The sequence below is a fragment of the Pteropus medius genome, unplaced genomic scaffold, assembly GCF_902729225.1.
Source record: "Pteropus medius unplaced genomic scaffold, Ma_sr-lr_union100, whole genome shotgun sequence".
Lineage (NCBI taxonomy): Eukaryota > Metazoa > Chordata > Mammalia > Chiroptera > Pteropodidae > Pteropus > Pteropus medius.
Genome location: NW_024349800.1, coordinates 49,361,524 through 49,377,670, shown reverse-complemented (window position 1 = coordinate 49,377,670; position 16,147 = coordinate 49,361,524). Strand labels below are relative to the sequence as shown.

Here is a 16,147-nt window from a genome sequence, read left to right as displayed (position 1 = left end):
GCTTTTCAGGACTCCCTGTGGGATGGACCCAGGAATATGTACTCTGGTCAATAGACAGGAGTCTTCAACAGATCTTCCAACATCTGGAAAGTGCAAGGTCAGGAAATGCAGTTTCTGAGTGGGGCTGAAGGTGGTAGAGTTTTTAAGAGGGAGGAAGGAAGGAAAGAAGTAATGGAGAAGAGAAGGAGAGAGGAATGGAGGAAGGGAGCTGGAAAGAGAGTTAGATTTGGCAAGGGGGAAAGTTCTAGGTTCAAAGGAAGTTTAAGAACCACTGTCTATGGATCATTTCTGATTGGAATAGGGACAAACGCCTCCCTTTATCCTGGTGGAAGAATTCTTTCCAAAAGTTATTGATGTTGGGGAAAGCAGTCATTTTCGTTTGTTTTTTATTCTCCCTCATTCCAACATATTTTGCATTTGAAATGGCCATTATCTTTCCCTTTTCCTACTTTTGCTTTTCCTACCTTTTCCTGCTTCAAAGCAAAACAAAATTTTTGTTTTTATTTCTTAGATCAACTCTTATGGAATTGTGTTTGCCTGAACCACAGGACATGATTTCTTCCTCCACTTCCTCTGTTTTTGCGGCTCAGGAACCTAATCTACCCTGTTGTAACTGTAAGAAGGCAAAACATTTCACTAACAGCACCTCCTCTGGATCATCATGCAACACTTCCAGCCTGTCTCACCTGCCTGTATTTTCTGAAGGAACAACCTGGCAATTCCGGAGTGATAGTTTACCTCTTTTATCCAAAAAGCAACCATCTGCTCTCAAGAATCAAGGCACATCCTTTCCTCCTTTTGGGCTCTCTGAGCTTGGGAAATCAAAACTCTTTCCGAATTTGGCAGCTCTTTCACCTGTAAGACCTCAAAGCTCTTTTATCAACTCTGTTTTTAAATCCCCAGATATCTGTAAACAACAAGTGAAAACAAAGAATGAGAGAAGGATCAAGAATCATTTGACATCAGATCATCGGCCAAATTCTCAAGGAGAAAATTTCGAGGAGGAACCAAAATTCCCAGTCTGGCTCTCTCCTTCGGCCAGGTGGGAGTTAGAGGGACATATGGCATGGAAGGTTTGTACTTTGCGGAAACAAACAGTGCCTCTGCCTGTGAGGGAATCATGGGCAATGCTGAATTATTTAATTGAGGTACAAGGAGGAATCCCTGAACCAGAGGAACCCCAGTTATCTACGCCCATTCATCAAAGCACTGAGCAAAATAGCAATAATAAATCCCCAGACCTTCCATCATTTCAGCTCCATGTGAACATTGGAGTGGAATCTGGATTAAATAGAACAGAAACAAAAATTTCACAGTCACTTATCCCAAATAAGCAGTCACAACCTGGAGATGGTCCCCAAATCCTTGGATCCGAACCCTTAGTTACATCAATGAGTACTCCACTTCCCACAAGTGTAGGAGTTGACATAATTCAACAGGAAACCACTTTACTGCAGAAGGACCCAAAACATGTGTTAGAGCTTACTATAGAGCAGAGGGTCATAGGTCTTCCAGAAAAAAACATACAGCAGCATAAGACCCAAGTGAATAACATGGAGTTGACCCCAAGGCTATCATATCAAGTCACAGATAACATAAAGGTAACTCCATTGGCATTACTTCAAGTCATGGATTCAATGGGGATGATCCCAGAATCACATCCGGAAGGGAAAGAATCTGTGGGTTTGTTCCCACAGCCAAAGGAATTTGAGAAACCAATGAAAAAAATAGAAACAGTGACTGTAACCTCGAAACCAGCATATCAAATTATTAAATCTGTGGAAGTAACCCCAAAGCCTCAGCATCAAGTTATGGAATCAAAGAAGATGACCTCAAGACCACAGAAACAAATTACAGAAAATGAGAAGGTAACTCCTATAGCATTGCTTGAAGTCATGGATTCTATGGGGATGATTAAAAAATCACATCCACATGTCATAGAATCAGTTGGAATGACCTCAAGACCACAATGTCAAGTCAAGGAGTCAGTGAAAATGAACACAGACCATCAAGTCATACAACCGAGAAAGATGAATCCAAGGCCACAACATACAGTCATAGAAACTGTGGAAATGACCCCAGGATCACAGCATAAAGTTTTGGAATCAGTGGACAGAACCTTAAAGGCACAAAGTCAAGTCATAGAACGACCAAACATTATTCCAGGGTCAACATACCAAGAGATAAAATCAATGGAAATGATCCCCAGGCCACTGCATCAAGTCATGGATATCATGAAAGTAACTCCAGTGGTACTATTACAAGCTATGGATTTCATGGGAATAATTCCACCAGCACAGCCACATCATAGAGAGTCTGGGGGTTTGACCCCAGGTTTACAGTCTCATACTTCAAATTTGACCCCAAACGCAATTCAACTAGATGATTTGATTTCTTCTAGCTCTCCTACTACTATTGGTCCACCTGAAGTTGTAAAATCTGTGGGCTTACCTCCAAAGCCACCACCTAAAGTCATGGAATCAGTAGGGAGGCCATCGCATCAATCCATACATTCTGTAAAGATAACCCCAATAGCATTAGGGTCACTCATTGGAGGGATCACAGTACCAGAGTCACAAGTTGTAGAAACTCAGAATTTGACCCCAAGGCCAATATCTCAAATCAAAGAATCTCTGGAGTTGACTCCTGGGTCATGGATTCAAGTGCTAGACTCTGCGGGGACGACTCCACAGCCACATCATCAAGGCACAAAATCTATGTCATTAACCCCAGGGACACCTCATCAAGTCATGGAATCTTCGAGGGATCAAATCCTGGAAAATTCAGAGAAGAGCTCAGGGCAAAGCCATCAAGTTATAGAAGCTATGGGGTTGACCTCTGACACATGGCTACAAATAAAGAAATCTGTAGAGTTGTCACATCATCAAACCATGGAATCTTTAGGGACAGTCCCAAAGTCATTGGGTCAAGGTACAGAATCGATGAGAATAAGCCCAAAGCCACTGCATCAAGTTACAGAAGCTGCAGTAATGACTACTACATCACTGCTTCAAGGTGTGAAAAATATTGGGGTAAAGCCAATGCCACAATTTAAAGTTATGGATTCTATGATGTTATCCCCAGGATCGCCAAATATAAAATCTGAGAAACTGACCTTTGGACCAGGTTTGCAAAGTATAAAATCTGTAGACATAAACACAGGTTCAATCCCACAAATAGTAAAATATGGACAGCTCACCCCAACTGTGGACTCTATAGAATTGGCCACAGAACTTCAACGGCAGAGTATAAAATCTGATGAGTTGGACCCCATACCTCAGCTGCAAAGTGGGAAATCTGTGCAGGCAGACCCTAGGTCTCAGCTTCAAAGTGCAAAATGTATCCAATTGACACGAGGACCACAACAACAAAGTGAAAAATCTGCTGAGTTGGCCCCAGCACCACAGTCGCAGAGTAGGAAATCTATAGATTTGACCCCCAGTTCACAGTTGCAAGATATGGAATATGTTCATTTGGTCCCACCACCGGAGTTTCCAGATAAAAAAACTGTGGAGTTGACCCTACAGGATGATATGAAACCTATGGAGTTGGCCCCAAAGCCACGGTTACAAGATATGAGATCTGAGGAGAAAGCCCAGGTGCTATTGCTTAAAGATGTGAAAACTCCTCAAATGGTAGAATGTAGGAGACTGATTCCCGAGACACGGGTAGAAGGTGTGAAATATGAGGAACTGAGCCTAGGGGCACACATTCCAGCAGTAAAATCTATAAACTCCAACCCAAGTCATCAAGCCACAGAATCTGAAGGATCGACTCCATGGCATCAAGTTTCAGAATCTTTAGAGATGATTTTAGAGCCGGGATATCCAGAAACAGAAGCAAGATTGACCTCTGACACTCGTCACCATGAGAAAGAATCTGTGGGGCTGATACAATCATCTTTAGGAAATACCCCAGGGCCACTGAGCCATGCTTCAAAATCTAGGCAGATGAACTCAAAGTCATTCCAAGATATTCTTGAGGCAAAGTTCCAAAGTGTAAAAGCCATTAAGGAGGCTCCAGTGTCACAACATACAATACAAGAATCTCTGGAGTTGGAACCAGAATCAGAGATAAGAGGTATGAAATCAGAGGTATTGACCCCAGAGTCCCAAGATATAAAGTTTGTTAATCTGAATCTAGGACCATATTCAGAAGTTATGAACTATGAGGAGTTGATCTCAAAACTACAATTTCAAAGTATAAAATCTGTGCCACTGACCTCAGACTTACAGCCCCAAAGTATAAAACCTGAGGAGTTGACTCTAGGGCCATTAATACATGTTAATAAATTTGTGGATTCAACTGCATCACTGGAAGAATCTAGAAAGTTAATTCCTGAGACACAGTTACTACATGCTGAATCGAGGAAACTGACCATGGAACCACATTTACAAATAATGAAATCTGTGGGTCTAACTTCCAGATCAAGGCATCAAGACACAGCACCTGCAGAGTTAGCTTCTGAGATCTGGCTACAGGAAGAGGAATCTGTGAAGCTGATCCCACAACAAGTCATGAGAACTGCTGAGATGATTCCCAGGTCACATTTTGAAAATATCTCAGAGATGACTCGAAAGCTAGGCTATCAAGACAAAGAAACTGTGAGGCTGACTTCTGAAGCTTTGCACCAAGTGGCATTAACACAAAAACCAACAAGTCCAGTTATAGAATCTGCAAGAATGACTCTAAGGCCACATCTTCAAGTTACTGAGTCGTCAGAGGTTCCCTTACGGTCAGGATATGAAAACACAGAAACTGCAGGATTGTTGTCGTTTCAGGTTGAAAACATCCAGGATGCAATGCCAGTATCACCATATTCAGAAAAAAGATCTCTGGAGTTGACTTTAGGACCAGGGGTACAATATGAGAAATCAGAGCCAATACTGCAAAATTTGAAATCTGTAAAGTTAACCTCTGAGTCATCCCCATTAGCTGTAGGATCTAAACAATTTATTACAGGATCAAAACCGCATGTTATGGAGTTGACTCCAGAGCCACAGCCCAAGGGAGTACAGTCCAGGCAGTTGGATCCAGAGCCACAATCTCAAGATGTGGCATATGTTAATTTAATCCAACAGTCAACTACTATGGGAGAGGTAGAATCTGAGAAGCTGATACAAGAGCCAGTGCTCCAAAGTATATCAGAGGACTTGACTAAGGGGGCACAGCTCCAAGGTGTGAAATTGACTATAGGACCACAGTTGCAAAGTGTCAGATTTTCAAAGTTATCTCCAGGGCCACTTCTTCAAGGAGAAAAATCTGTAGATTTATTCTCAGGGCTCCCACACCATGGTATGAAATCTGATGGATTGACCTCAGGTTCCCCAGTGCCAGAAATCAAGTTGTCAGATTTTATCCTAGAGCCACAACAGCAAAGTGTTATATCTGTACAGCTGACTCCTGAACCACAACCTCAAAATATGAAATCTGCAGAACTAAACTCAGGACCATGTTTGCAAGATATTAAATTTTATAATTTGACCCCAGAATCAAAACATCAAGGTTTCAAACGTGTACAGTTTATACCAGGAAAACAGCTTCAAGATATAAAGTCTTCAGGACTTAAAAACCCTACAGAATCATCTTTGCAGTTCAGCCAAGGGTTCCCAGTTGAAAATATGAGATCTGTTCTGTCTACTGGAGGATCACAATTTCGCAGCATGAAACCTGCAAAATTGATCTCAGAAATACAATCTCAAGGTGTTAAATCTGAGGAACTGAACCTAGGGCCAAGGCAGCAAGGTATCAAATTTTCTGAATTGACTTCAGGGCCAAAGCTTCAAGGCATCAAATTTGGGGAGCAAACCCCAGAATCAATGTTTCACGGTGGTAATTCAGTGGAGATGACTCCAGATTCAAAATCTATGGAGTTGACTCCTAGGCAACAGTTGCCAAGTGTAAACTATTCTAAGTTGACCAGAAGACCACAGTTACAACGTATGAAATCTGAATTGATCCAAGGACCACAGTTGCAAGATGTAAAACCTGTGGAGTGGACCCCAATCTCCAAGTTTCAAGGTTTAAAATCTGAGACACTAATCTCAGAGCCACAGCTGGAAGATACGAAATCTGTGGCCTTGACTCCAGGACGAGGTCTAAGAGGTATGAAATCTATGTTACTAACCCCAAGTCCACAGTCAGAAGGTGAGAAATCTGTGGAGATAAACTCAGGAACACAGACAGATGTCAAATCTGTGAATGTCACCCCAGATTCCAAACTTCAAGGTCTGAAACCTGTTCAGTTGACTACGCATTCAAGAATTCAAGAATTCAAAACTGTGGAGTTCGTCCCAAGAACACAACTGCAAGATATGAAAGGTGTGGAATTAAAATTTGAGACAAAGATGCAAGATGAGAATTCTGTGCCTTTTGCACCAGGGCCATTGCTCCAAGAGCCTCAATTGCAAAGTGTGAAACCTGAGGAATTGACTTCAGAGCCCCAAAAGCAAGACATGAAATTTGTGGAGATTACTCCTTGTTTAAAATTAAAGCTTCAAATTTTAAAATCTGTAGAGAAGACTCCAGATCCAGAGCTGCAATGTGTAAAACCCATGAAGCTGACCTCAACGCTAAAGAAGGAGGTAGTACAGCCTGCAAACATAACCAGAATACCAGATGTTCAAGGAGTAAAATCTATGGGTTTAGCGCCAAGGCAACAGTTTCAAGAGATGACATTTGTGAATCTAACTCCTGGACTAGAACAGGATGGTGAGATATCTGTAAACTCACCACAGCAGCAACATGTGAACTCAGAGCAATTAAAGAGAGGGTCTAAATCAGAAGATGGGATGTCTTTGGAGTTAATTCCAGAGCTAGAATTTAAAGATGGAAAATTAGTAGACTTCAACTTTGAGTTACAATCGAAAGGTATGAAATCATCTGAATTCACTCCAGAATCAAATATTCAAGGTGTAAAATCTAAAAAGTTCAAACTCGAACCACAGGTACAGAGCATAAAATCTCCCAAGTTGATCCCAGAACCACAGTTATACCAAGTGAAACCCTCTGTGTCAACTTCAGGACCACAGCTTCAAGGGGTGAAAACTGTTGAATTAAAACAAGAACCATGGCTTAAAAGTATGAGATGTATTCAGTGGATACCAGGACCTGAGTTCCAAGGTGTGAAATCTATGGGGTTAAATCTTGGATCACAACCTCAAGATTTCAAATCTGCAAAATTGAAGTCTTTTATACAGTCAAGAGATGTGAAGTCATCTGAAGTGACTCCAGGGCCAAAAATTCAAGGTGTAAAATATACGGAGTTCAATCTTCGGCCACAGTTGCAGAGTGTGAAAACCCCTGAGTGGCCCCCAAGACCACAACTGCAAAAAGAGAAATCTTTGGCATCAACATCAGAGCAACAGCTTCAAGGTACAAAAACTGTGGAGTTAAACCAAGAGCCACAGCAGTGTGTGAAACCTCTGCTAAATTTCAACTCCGAGTCACAGTGGCAAGGTCTAAAGTCTTCTAAGTTGCCACCTGAGATAAAATCTCAAGATATGAAATCTACTGAGTTGCACCTTAGCTCACATTTGCAAGATATAACATTTTCTAACTTGACTGCAGGAACACAGATTCAAGGTGTTAAATCTATAGATTTCAATCCTGAGTCATTGTTACAAAGTGTGAAATCTTCTAAAGGGACCTCAGAGACAAAGCTTCAGAATGTAAAACATAAAGAATTCAGCCCCAGTACCCAGATGCAAGTCGTGAAATCTTCTGAGATGATACCAGGAACAAAATTTCAAAAAATGAAATCAATGGAATTCAAGTCAGGCTCACAGTTGCAAGAGATGAAATCTTCTAGGTTGGTCATAGGTATAAAGCTTCAAGATGTAAAATCTACGAATTTCAGGTCTGAATCACACTTGGAAGGTATGAAATCTTCTGAAGTGATCCCAACAGAAAAGCTTCAAGGTGTGAAATCTGTAGAACTAAAGCCTACTCCAAAGTTACAAAGTGAGGAACGTGATTTGACCTTGGAGAGAAAGTTTCCAGGTGTGAAATCTATAAAGTTGGATTCAGGTCCAAAGTTGCAAAACATAAAATGTTCTGACTTGATCATGGGTATAAAGCTTCAAAATGTAAAATCGATGGGGTTCAATTCTAGACCACATTTTCAAGGTATGAAATCTTCTGAAGTGATCCCAAGGAAAATGCTTCAAGAAATAAAATCGTTCTTCAACTCTAGACCACAGATACAAAGTAAAAAATCTGAGTCAATTCAAGGAACAAAGCTTCAAGATATGAACTCCTTGAACCACAATCCAAAATTACAAGGTGGGAAATCTTCTGATTTAACCCAGAGGAGGAAGCTTCAAGGTACGAAATCTGTGGAGTTCAACCCTGGACCACAGAGACAAGGTGAGAAATCTGATTTGACGCTAGAGTGGAGGCATCAAGATTTGCAACCTGTTGAGTTAAAATCTGTTCCACAGTTAGAAGGTGTAACATCTTCTGAGTTAATACCAGAGACAAAGCTTCAAAGTAGAGAATCTGTGGAGTTCATCAATCAGCCAATATGGCAAGGTATGAAATCTTTTGAATTGTCTGTAGGTACAGAGGTACAAAATGTTAAATCTTTGGGGTTTGACTCAACCCCACAGTTACAAGATAGGAAATTGTCTATGTTGACACAAGGCACGCACCTTCAAGGTGTGAAATCTATAGAAATCAACCCTGAAGCAAAGTTGCAAGATACAAAATCTAAGTTGATAAAGCTTCAAATAATGAACTCTACAGAGGTCAACAATGGCCCAAAATTTCAGGTTGCAAAACCCTCTGAGTTGGCCTTGGAATCAAAGGTTCACAGTGTGATACCTTCCGAGTTCAATGCTGGAAAGCAGTGGCAAGATGAGAAATCTTGTAAGTTGAATCCATGGCCAGAGCTTCAAGGTGTAAAATTTATGGTGTTCAATCCTGGGCTACATTCACAACACATAAAATCTTCAGAATTATACAAAGAGACAAAGCTTCAAGACATGAAATCTACTGAATTCAATCCTGAGCAACAGTTGCAAGATGTGAAATTTTCTGAATTGGGCCAGAGAACAAGGCTTCAAGGTATGCAGTCATTGGAGTTCAATGCTGAGCCACGGTTGCAAGAGGGAGGATCTGAGCTGATCACCAAGATGAAGCTTCCAGATGAGCAATTACTGGAATTCAAGCATGAGCCTCAATTGCAAGGTGGGAAATCCCCTGAACTGAGTCCAGGGTCACAGCTTCCGTGTATAAATTTTATGGCATTCAACACTGGGCCACAGTTGGAAGATGTAGAGTCTTCTGAGTTGAATCCTGGGCCAGAGCTTCAAAGTATAAAACCTAAGGTGTTTTGCCTTCAGCCACATTTGCAAGGTGTGAACTCTTCTGAATTAACTTCAGTTTCAAAACTTCAAGATATGAAGTTTTCTGAATTGAATCCGGGTACAGAGATTCAAAGCGAGACATCTATGGTGCTAAATCCCAGACCATATTGGCAATGTTTGAAATCCAAATTGATTCCAGAGTCAAAGTTTCCAGGTGTTGCACCTATGGAATGCAACACTGGGGCACAGATGCAGTGCGTAAATTCTTCTGAGTTGAATCCAGGGTCAAAATTACAATGTGTAGATTCTATGGAATGCAAACTTGGGCCACCCTTGCAACAGGTAAAATCCTTTTATTTGACTTCAGGGACAAAATTTCAAGATATAACAACAACAGAATTCAACTCTGGCCCACAGGTACAAGTTGTGAATTCTTCTGAGTTGGATTCAAAGTCAGAACTTCAATGTATAAACTGTACGAAGTTTAATTCAGGGCCACAGATACAAGGCATGAAACCCTTTGAATTGAACCTTGGGCAAGAATCTCACAGTACACGGTCTATTTTGTTTAATCCTGGACCACATTTGCAAGGTGGAAAATCTGAGCCAACTCCAGAGACAAAGTTTCCAGAAGTCCAAGTTTCGGAGAACCACCTTGGGTCACAGCAACAAGTTGAGCGATCTGTTTTGGACTCTCAGTTAAATGGTGCAAAATCTGTGTTACTTTTACCAGAGCCACTGTTTGAAGATGTAAAGTCTGTGAAGATAAACAAGGAGCCTTTGCTCTGTGGTGCAAATTCTGTGAAATTGATTTCAAGCTCTGAGCTGCAGGACTTGAAATGTGAGATGTTTGCACTAGAGTCATATTTTCAAAAAGCGAAATCTGTGGAGTCAAATCTAGAGCCACATACTCAAGATAAGAATTCTGAGGAGCCGTCCACACACCTCAGGCAGCAGAGTGTGAGATCTGTGGTGGTTGCACCAGAACCGTGTTTTCAAAATGTAAAATCTCAGGAGTTGAAACCGGGTCCACAGCCTCAAGATATAAATTCTAAGAAGAAGATTTCTTGCCTCAGGGAGAAATCCGAAGTGCTTGTACCAGAGCCATGTTCTCAGGATACGAAATCTATGAAGTCAAACCTAGCCCTACAACCTCAAAGCATGAATTCTTTAGGGTTGTCATCATGTCTCAGGTCACCATGTGTTAAATCTGAGGTCTTTGCAGCAGAGCAACGTGTTCAAGAAGTAAAATCTGTAGAGTTGACACCAGGGTCCCAAAAACGAGGTATGAATCGCCAAGAGTTGACTTCCGGACGGCAAGGTGTAAAATCAGTGGTGTTGGCACCAGAGCCAATTAAGAAGTTCATAGCAAGACCAACACTGTCTAGTGTCAAATCTTCAAATTTGTCTCCACAATCACAGCAACAAGGTGTGAAATCTTTGGAGTTTACTCCAGAACCAAAGTTGCAAAATATAAACCATATGAAATTGTCTTCATTGTCTCTGCAGCAACATTTAAAATCCTTGGAGTTAGCACCGGGGTCACTGCTTCAAAGAGTGAAATCTGAGGAGCTAACTCCAAGAATAAACTATCAAATCACAGACTCCTCTGAGATAATCGCTAAGCCAGGGCATCAGTTTGCAGAATATGCAGAGATGATCCCAAAGCCAAGGCATCGAGTCCCTAAATATGCAAATTTGATTTCAATACCAATTTATCAAGTTGCAGATTCTACAGAAATGGCACAAAGGCTGGCTTATCAAGGCACAGAAACTGCAGAGAAATCTGTGGGGTTGACTCCAAAGCCAGCAAGTAAAGCCTTGGAATCCTCAGGGATGCCTCTAGAGCTATGGTACTCTCAGGTACCAGAATTTGTTGATCTGACTCCTATGCTAAAGGACCAAGACTCAAAATCCTCAGACTCAAACCCAGAGAAAAGCTATCAAATCCCAGAAACTCTGAAGTTGCTTTCCCAGTCACGGCCTCAAGTTAAGGATTCAGGGGAACTATATACAAGGCCAGTGCAGCAAGTTGTAGAATCTGAAGGGATGACCTCAGAGCCCAAGCATCATATTACAAAAACTATGAGGTTGACACCTGAGGCAAGTTTGCAAGGGGAGGAATTTCTTGAAATGACCCCAAAACCGATTAGTAAAGCCACTGGATCTGCAGAGAGCTCTGCAAGGCCCCATTCTCAAGCCCTAGACTCTGTGGAGGTGATCTCTCAGCAAAGACTGCAAAGCGAAGAACCTGTAGCATTGATTACGAAGTCATTATATCATGGCCCCAAATCTTCAGAGATGACACCAGGGCTAGGTTATCAAGTTCCTGAATCTGTGGAGTTGACTTCTAAGACAGTGATGCAAGTGAAGGAAGCTATGGAATTGACCCACAAGTCACAGCATCATGTGGGATCTTCAGAGATAATATTAGGGTTACAACATCAAGTCCTAGAAGCTGTGGGTTTGACCTCTAAGCAATGGCTTCAAAGGGAGGAATTATTAGCATTGTCCCCAAAGCAAACAGATCAAGTTGTACGACATGCAGAATCTGTAGCGCTCACCTCTGAGATATGGCAGCAAAGGGAGAGATCAATGGGGCTAAAACAGTCAAGGAATCAAAGTATGAAATATTCAGAGATGGTACCAGAACCTTTGGGTCAAATTACAGAATTTAAGAGGATTAGTCCAAAGCCACTAGATCAGATCACAGAATCCATAAAGACAGAGCTTCAAGTCGCTCAGTCACTAAGGGTAACCCCAGTAGCACCCCTAAAAGTTGTTGAATCTCTGAAAGTGACTCCTGGGCCAGCACTTCAATTTGTAAATTCTGTGAAATTAACACCAGGGCCAACCTCTCAAATGGTAGACTATGTCGAGTTGACTCCCAAACTGCAAGATGTGAGACCTTCAGAGTTTACCTCAGGGCTACAGTTGCAAAATGTGAAATCTAAGAAATTAATCACAGAGCCAACACACCAAATTTTAGAAAGAATGGAATTGACAGGATTTCAAATCGTAAAGACTGTGTTAATACCAGGGCCATCACTTCAAATTGTAAAATCTGAGGAATTAGCACCAAGACCAGTTCCTCAGGTTGTAGAACCAATATCAGTAGCTCCAGGACTGGGGCTTGAAGTAATGAATTGTTTGGATTTACTCCCTAGGCCACATCTTCAAGAACTAGTAGAACCTGTAGGATTAACTCCAAAGCCAAATACTGAAGTGAAATCTGCAGAATTAACCTCACAGCCAACATCTCCATTCAAGGATCCTACAGTGTTAACTCATGAACAAGGCCTTCAGGCTGTGAAATCTGTAGGGATAAAAATGGGGCCTCTTCAAGTTATGGAATCTCAGGATTTGAGTCTAAGACAGATGTGTCAGAATAGGGAATCGGAGGAGTTAACATCAGAAGAAGAGTTACAAACAGGAAATCATTTCTCTAGGTCACACAACTCTTCAAACTCAGCCATTTCAAGCTCTGTCAAAACAATAACTGATTTAGGAAGCCTTTGGGATTCTGAGATGACACAAGTATCAAGAGCCTTGGATATAAAAAAACTCTGGACAGATATTTTACAGACTGAAGAGTCTTTTGTAGCCCCCGCTATGATATGGTCTTCAACCCTTCCCTTGTCTCTTCATAATCAAACCTCTGATAAGACAGCTAACAATTTAGAAACCTCACATTGTGAGATCCCAGAAATGGATGTCATATCTAAGGAGAGGATTCAGAGGAAGCAGGTGCCAGAGTTAGAGAACTCACTCCAGGGCTTCTCCCAAAATCCACCACGAAGCTGGAGATCATCATCAAGGACCTTCCAGGCAGGATCAGGGGCTGGCAGATGCCTTACCAGGTCTGTCTTGGGCAGAAGACAGAATGTCTGTGAGAGTCACTCCTGGAGGCAGCGACTACCTAGAAAATATCTCTCTCATATGCTAATGCTGGGGAATGTCTTAGGGACCACTATGGAAAGTAAGCTTTGTTCTCAAACATCTTTAACAGAAATGGCCACTTCAGATACCTGTCAATCTATTCAGAATTTATTTGGAGTTCCAGCTGAATTGATGGAATTTTCCCAGAGACTGCCAGAGAAGGGTCGAGGTACTATTTCTCAGCCTTCGGTGGTCAAACACTATATACAGAGACATACTTCATGCCATGGTTGTGAGAAAAAAATAGCCTTAAGGATGTGGACACGTGGTTCCATGTCTTCTATTATACAGCAATATTCTGGAGCTAGAGTGAGAATAAAGAAAGAAATCTCAAAGCTCAGTGATATGTCCCAGGAAGTCATTCAGCACATGCCTGTTTCATATACAGGGGGCCAGCTTCCTGACCCAGCAAAGTCTGAGTCTTCCTTCAATACATTTTTCACTATGAAAGATCCTGTTCCAATGGAAGAGAGTGAGGATTCACAGAATGATTCACAGACAAGGATTTTTGAGTCCCAACACTCCCTCAAGCCAAGTTGTCTTTCTCAGGCCAAGACTGACTTCTCAGAACAGTTCCAGTTGCTACAAGATCTGCAGCTAAAAATAGCAGCAAAACTGTTAAGAAGTCAAATACCCCCTAATGTACCTCCACCACTGGCTTCAGGTCTGGTCCTGAAATACCCTATCTGCCTACAGTGTGGCCGATGTTCAGGATTTAATTGCTGTCATAAATTACAGGCCACTTTTGGGCCTTATCTTCTTATCTATCCACAGCTCCACCTTGTAAGCACTCCTGAAGGCCATGGGGAGATTAGATTGCATCTTGGCTTTAGGTTGAGAATTGGGAAAAGACCCCAAGTCCCAAAGTATCATAGAAGAGATAGACCTATCACACCAAGGAACCCTATATCACCATCGCTAAGGAAAACTAAAATCTATACTCAAGCTTCCAAGAGTCCTGCTTCTACAATAGATTTCCAGTCTGGGTCTTCCCAGTCTCCTGCTCCTGTACAAGTCCACATAAGGCGAAAGCAATATAGCAGTCTTGAAGTTTTAGGAAAGACCAATATTGGAGAGCCTGGGCACTATGAATTCACTCAAGTTCACTCTCTATCAAAGAGTTACTCTGAAAACAATCAGGATGAAAAATGGGCTAAAGCAACAACCAAAAAGACCTCTGATTCAAAATATCCAATGAAAAAAATCGCCAAGGGAGTTAGGACACAAAATAAAAAGTTCTACACAAACAGTAGAACCACAATACAGAGTCCCTCTGGAGAATTACCAGCCCAGTTAAGACGGAAAAGGAGTGGAGCTTCTCAGACAACTATCACCTCTTTAAGGAGTCAACCTAAGAAATCCTCCCAACCCAAATTCATTCAACTGCTTATTCAGGGCCTAAAGCAGGCAATCCAAACAGCACACAAAATTATGGCTTTGGTTGGGCAGAAGCCTGAGGACAGGACAAGGACAGATCATTTGCTATCAAGCAAAAATTACCATCCGAAACAAAAAGAGAGAGACTATAGCTTACAAAGAGATATCAAAAGAGATGGAATGCCAGTTGTCAAGCTAAAGCCAACAGACTCAACTACTAAGCAAGAAAGCATGTTATGGGAAGAAACAGACCAATTCAGATCAGCTCAACAATCAGAAAAAGATAGCTCTCTCCAACCCAGCCTTTTCCAACTGCCCAGGCCCATAGTTTCCCAAAGAAGTACCACTTTAAAAAACACCACACTCAGACAGTCTTCGAGTACCATTCAAAGTAAAAGTAGCACCAGACCTAAGAAAAATTTCTACAGAAAAGAAATTTCTAGCCAGGAGTCCAAGAACTCCCAAACAGGAACCAGAGTTCAGGCTGGAGAGAGAGCCCTGCGTGGTTCCCCTATGAAGAGAACCTCACACAGTCGCCTTAAAGAGAAACTCACACATAGGAAACAAAGCCACCACAGCTTCTGTAGGGAAAGAACCCCATGTAGTTCTTCTGAGAGGAGCCATCGCAGTCCCTCTGAGAAGAGCCATCAAAGTCCCTCTCAGAGGAGCCATCGCAGTTCCTCTGAGAAGAGCCATCAAAGTCCCTCTCAGAGGAGCCATCGCAGTCCGTCTCAGAGAGACCATCCCAGTCCCTCTGAGAGAGAGCCATCGGTCCTCTGAGAGGAGAGCAGTCCCTCTCAGAGGAGCCATCAGCATCCGTCTCAGAGAGACCATCCCAGTTCCTCTGAGAGGAGCCATCGTCCCTCTGAGAGAGCCATGGCAGTCCCTCTCTCAAAGGAGCCATCGCAGTCCCTCTCAGAGAGACCATCCCAGTCCCACTGAGAGGAGCCATCACAGTCCCTCTCAGAGAGACCATCCCAGTCCCACTTCTGAGAAGAGCCATCAAAGTCCCTCTGAGAGGAGCCATCGCAGTATCTCTGAGAAGAGCCATCGAAGTCCATCTCAGAGGAGCCATCAAAGTCCCTCCGAGAGGAGATGTCGCAGTCCCTCTGAGAGGAGATGTAGAAGTCCCTCTGAGAAAATCCATCGCAGTACCTCTGAGAGGAGAGGACACAGTCTGTCTGAGAGAAGACAACTCAGGCCCTCTGAGTGGAGCCAACACAAGCTGTCAGAGAAAACCCACAGAAGTCCCTCAGAGAAAACCCACACAAGTCCCTCTGAGAGAACCCATCACTATCCCCCTAAAGAAAGACTCAAGCACAGCTCCCCTACGGAGAGACCCAGACATAATTTGTCTAAAGATTTCAAGAGTTGCTCAAACATGTCTCCTAGGGACCACACAAAAAAAACCAAAAGCAGGGCAAGTTTGGAGCCCTGGGGCTATTAGATGAGATTTACGCCCCCCATTATTTATTTATTCACTCAAGTATTCACCAAGCTGCCCTTTCCTGGCTTCTTTCATG

The 16,147-nt window shown here is 42.3% G+C and overlaps 1 protein-coding gene across 1 annotated transcript; it reads left to right on the top strand.

The window, feature by feature from the left end:
• Positions 1 to 9,068: 9,068 nt before the first annotated feature.
• SPATA31H1 (SPATA31 subfamily H member 1) lies at positions 9,069 to 16,071 on the top strand. Its single transcript, XM_039886944.1, is given in 3 exon segments — positions 9,069 to 9,189; positions 10,534 to 15,500; positions 15,502 to 16,071. Coding segments are annotated over 3 exon segments (5,658 nt in total).
• The last annotated feature ends 76 nt before the right edge of the window (positions 16,072 to 16,147 follow it).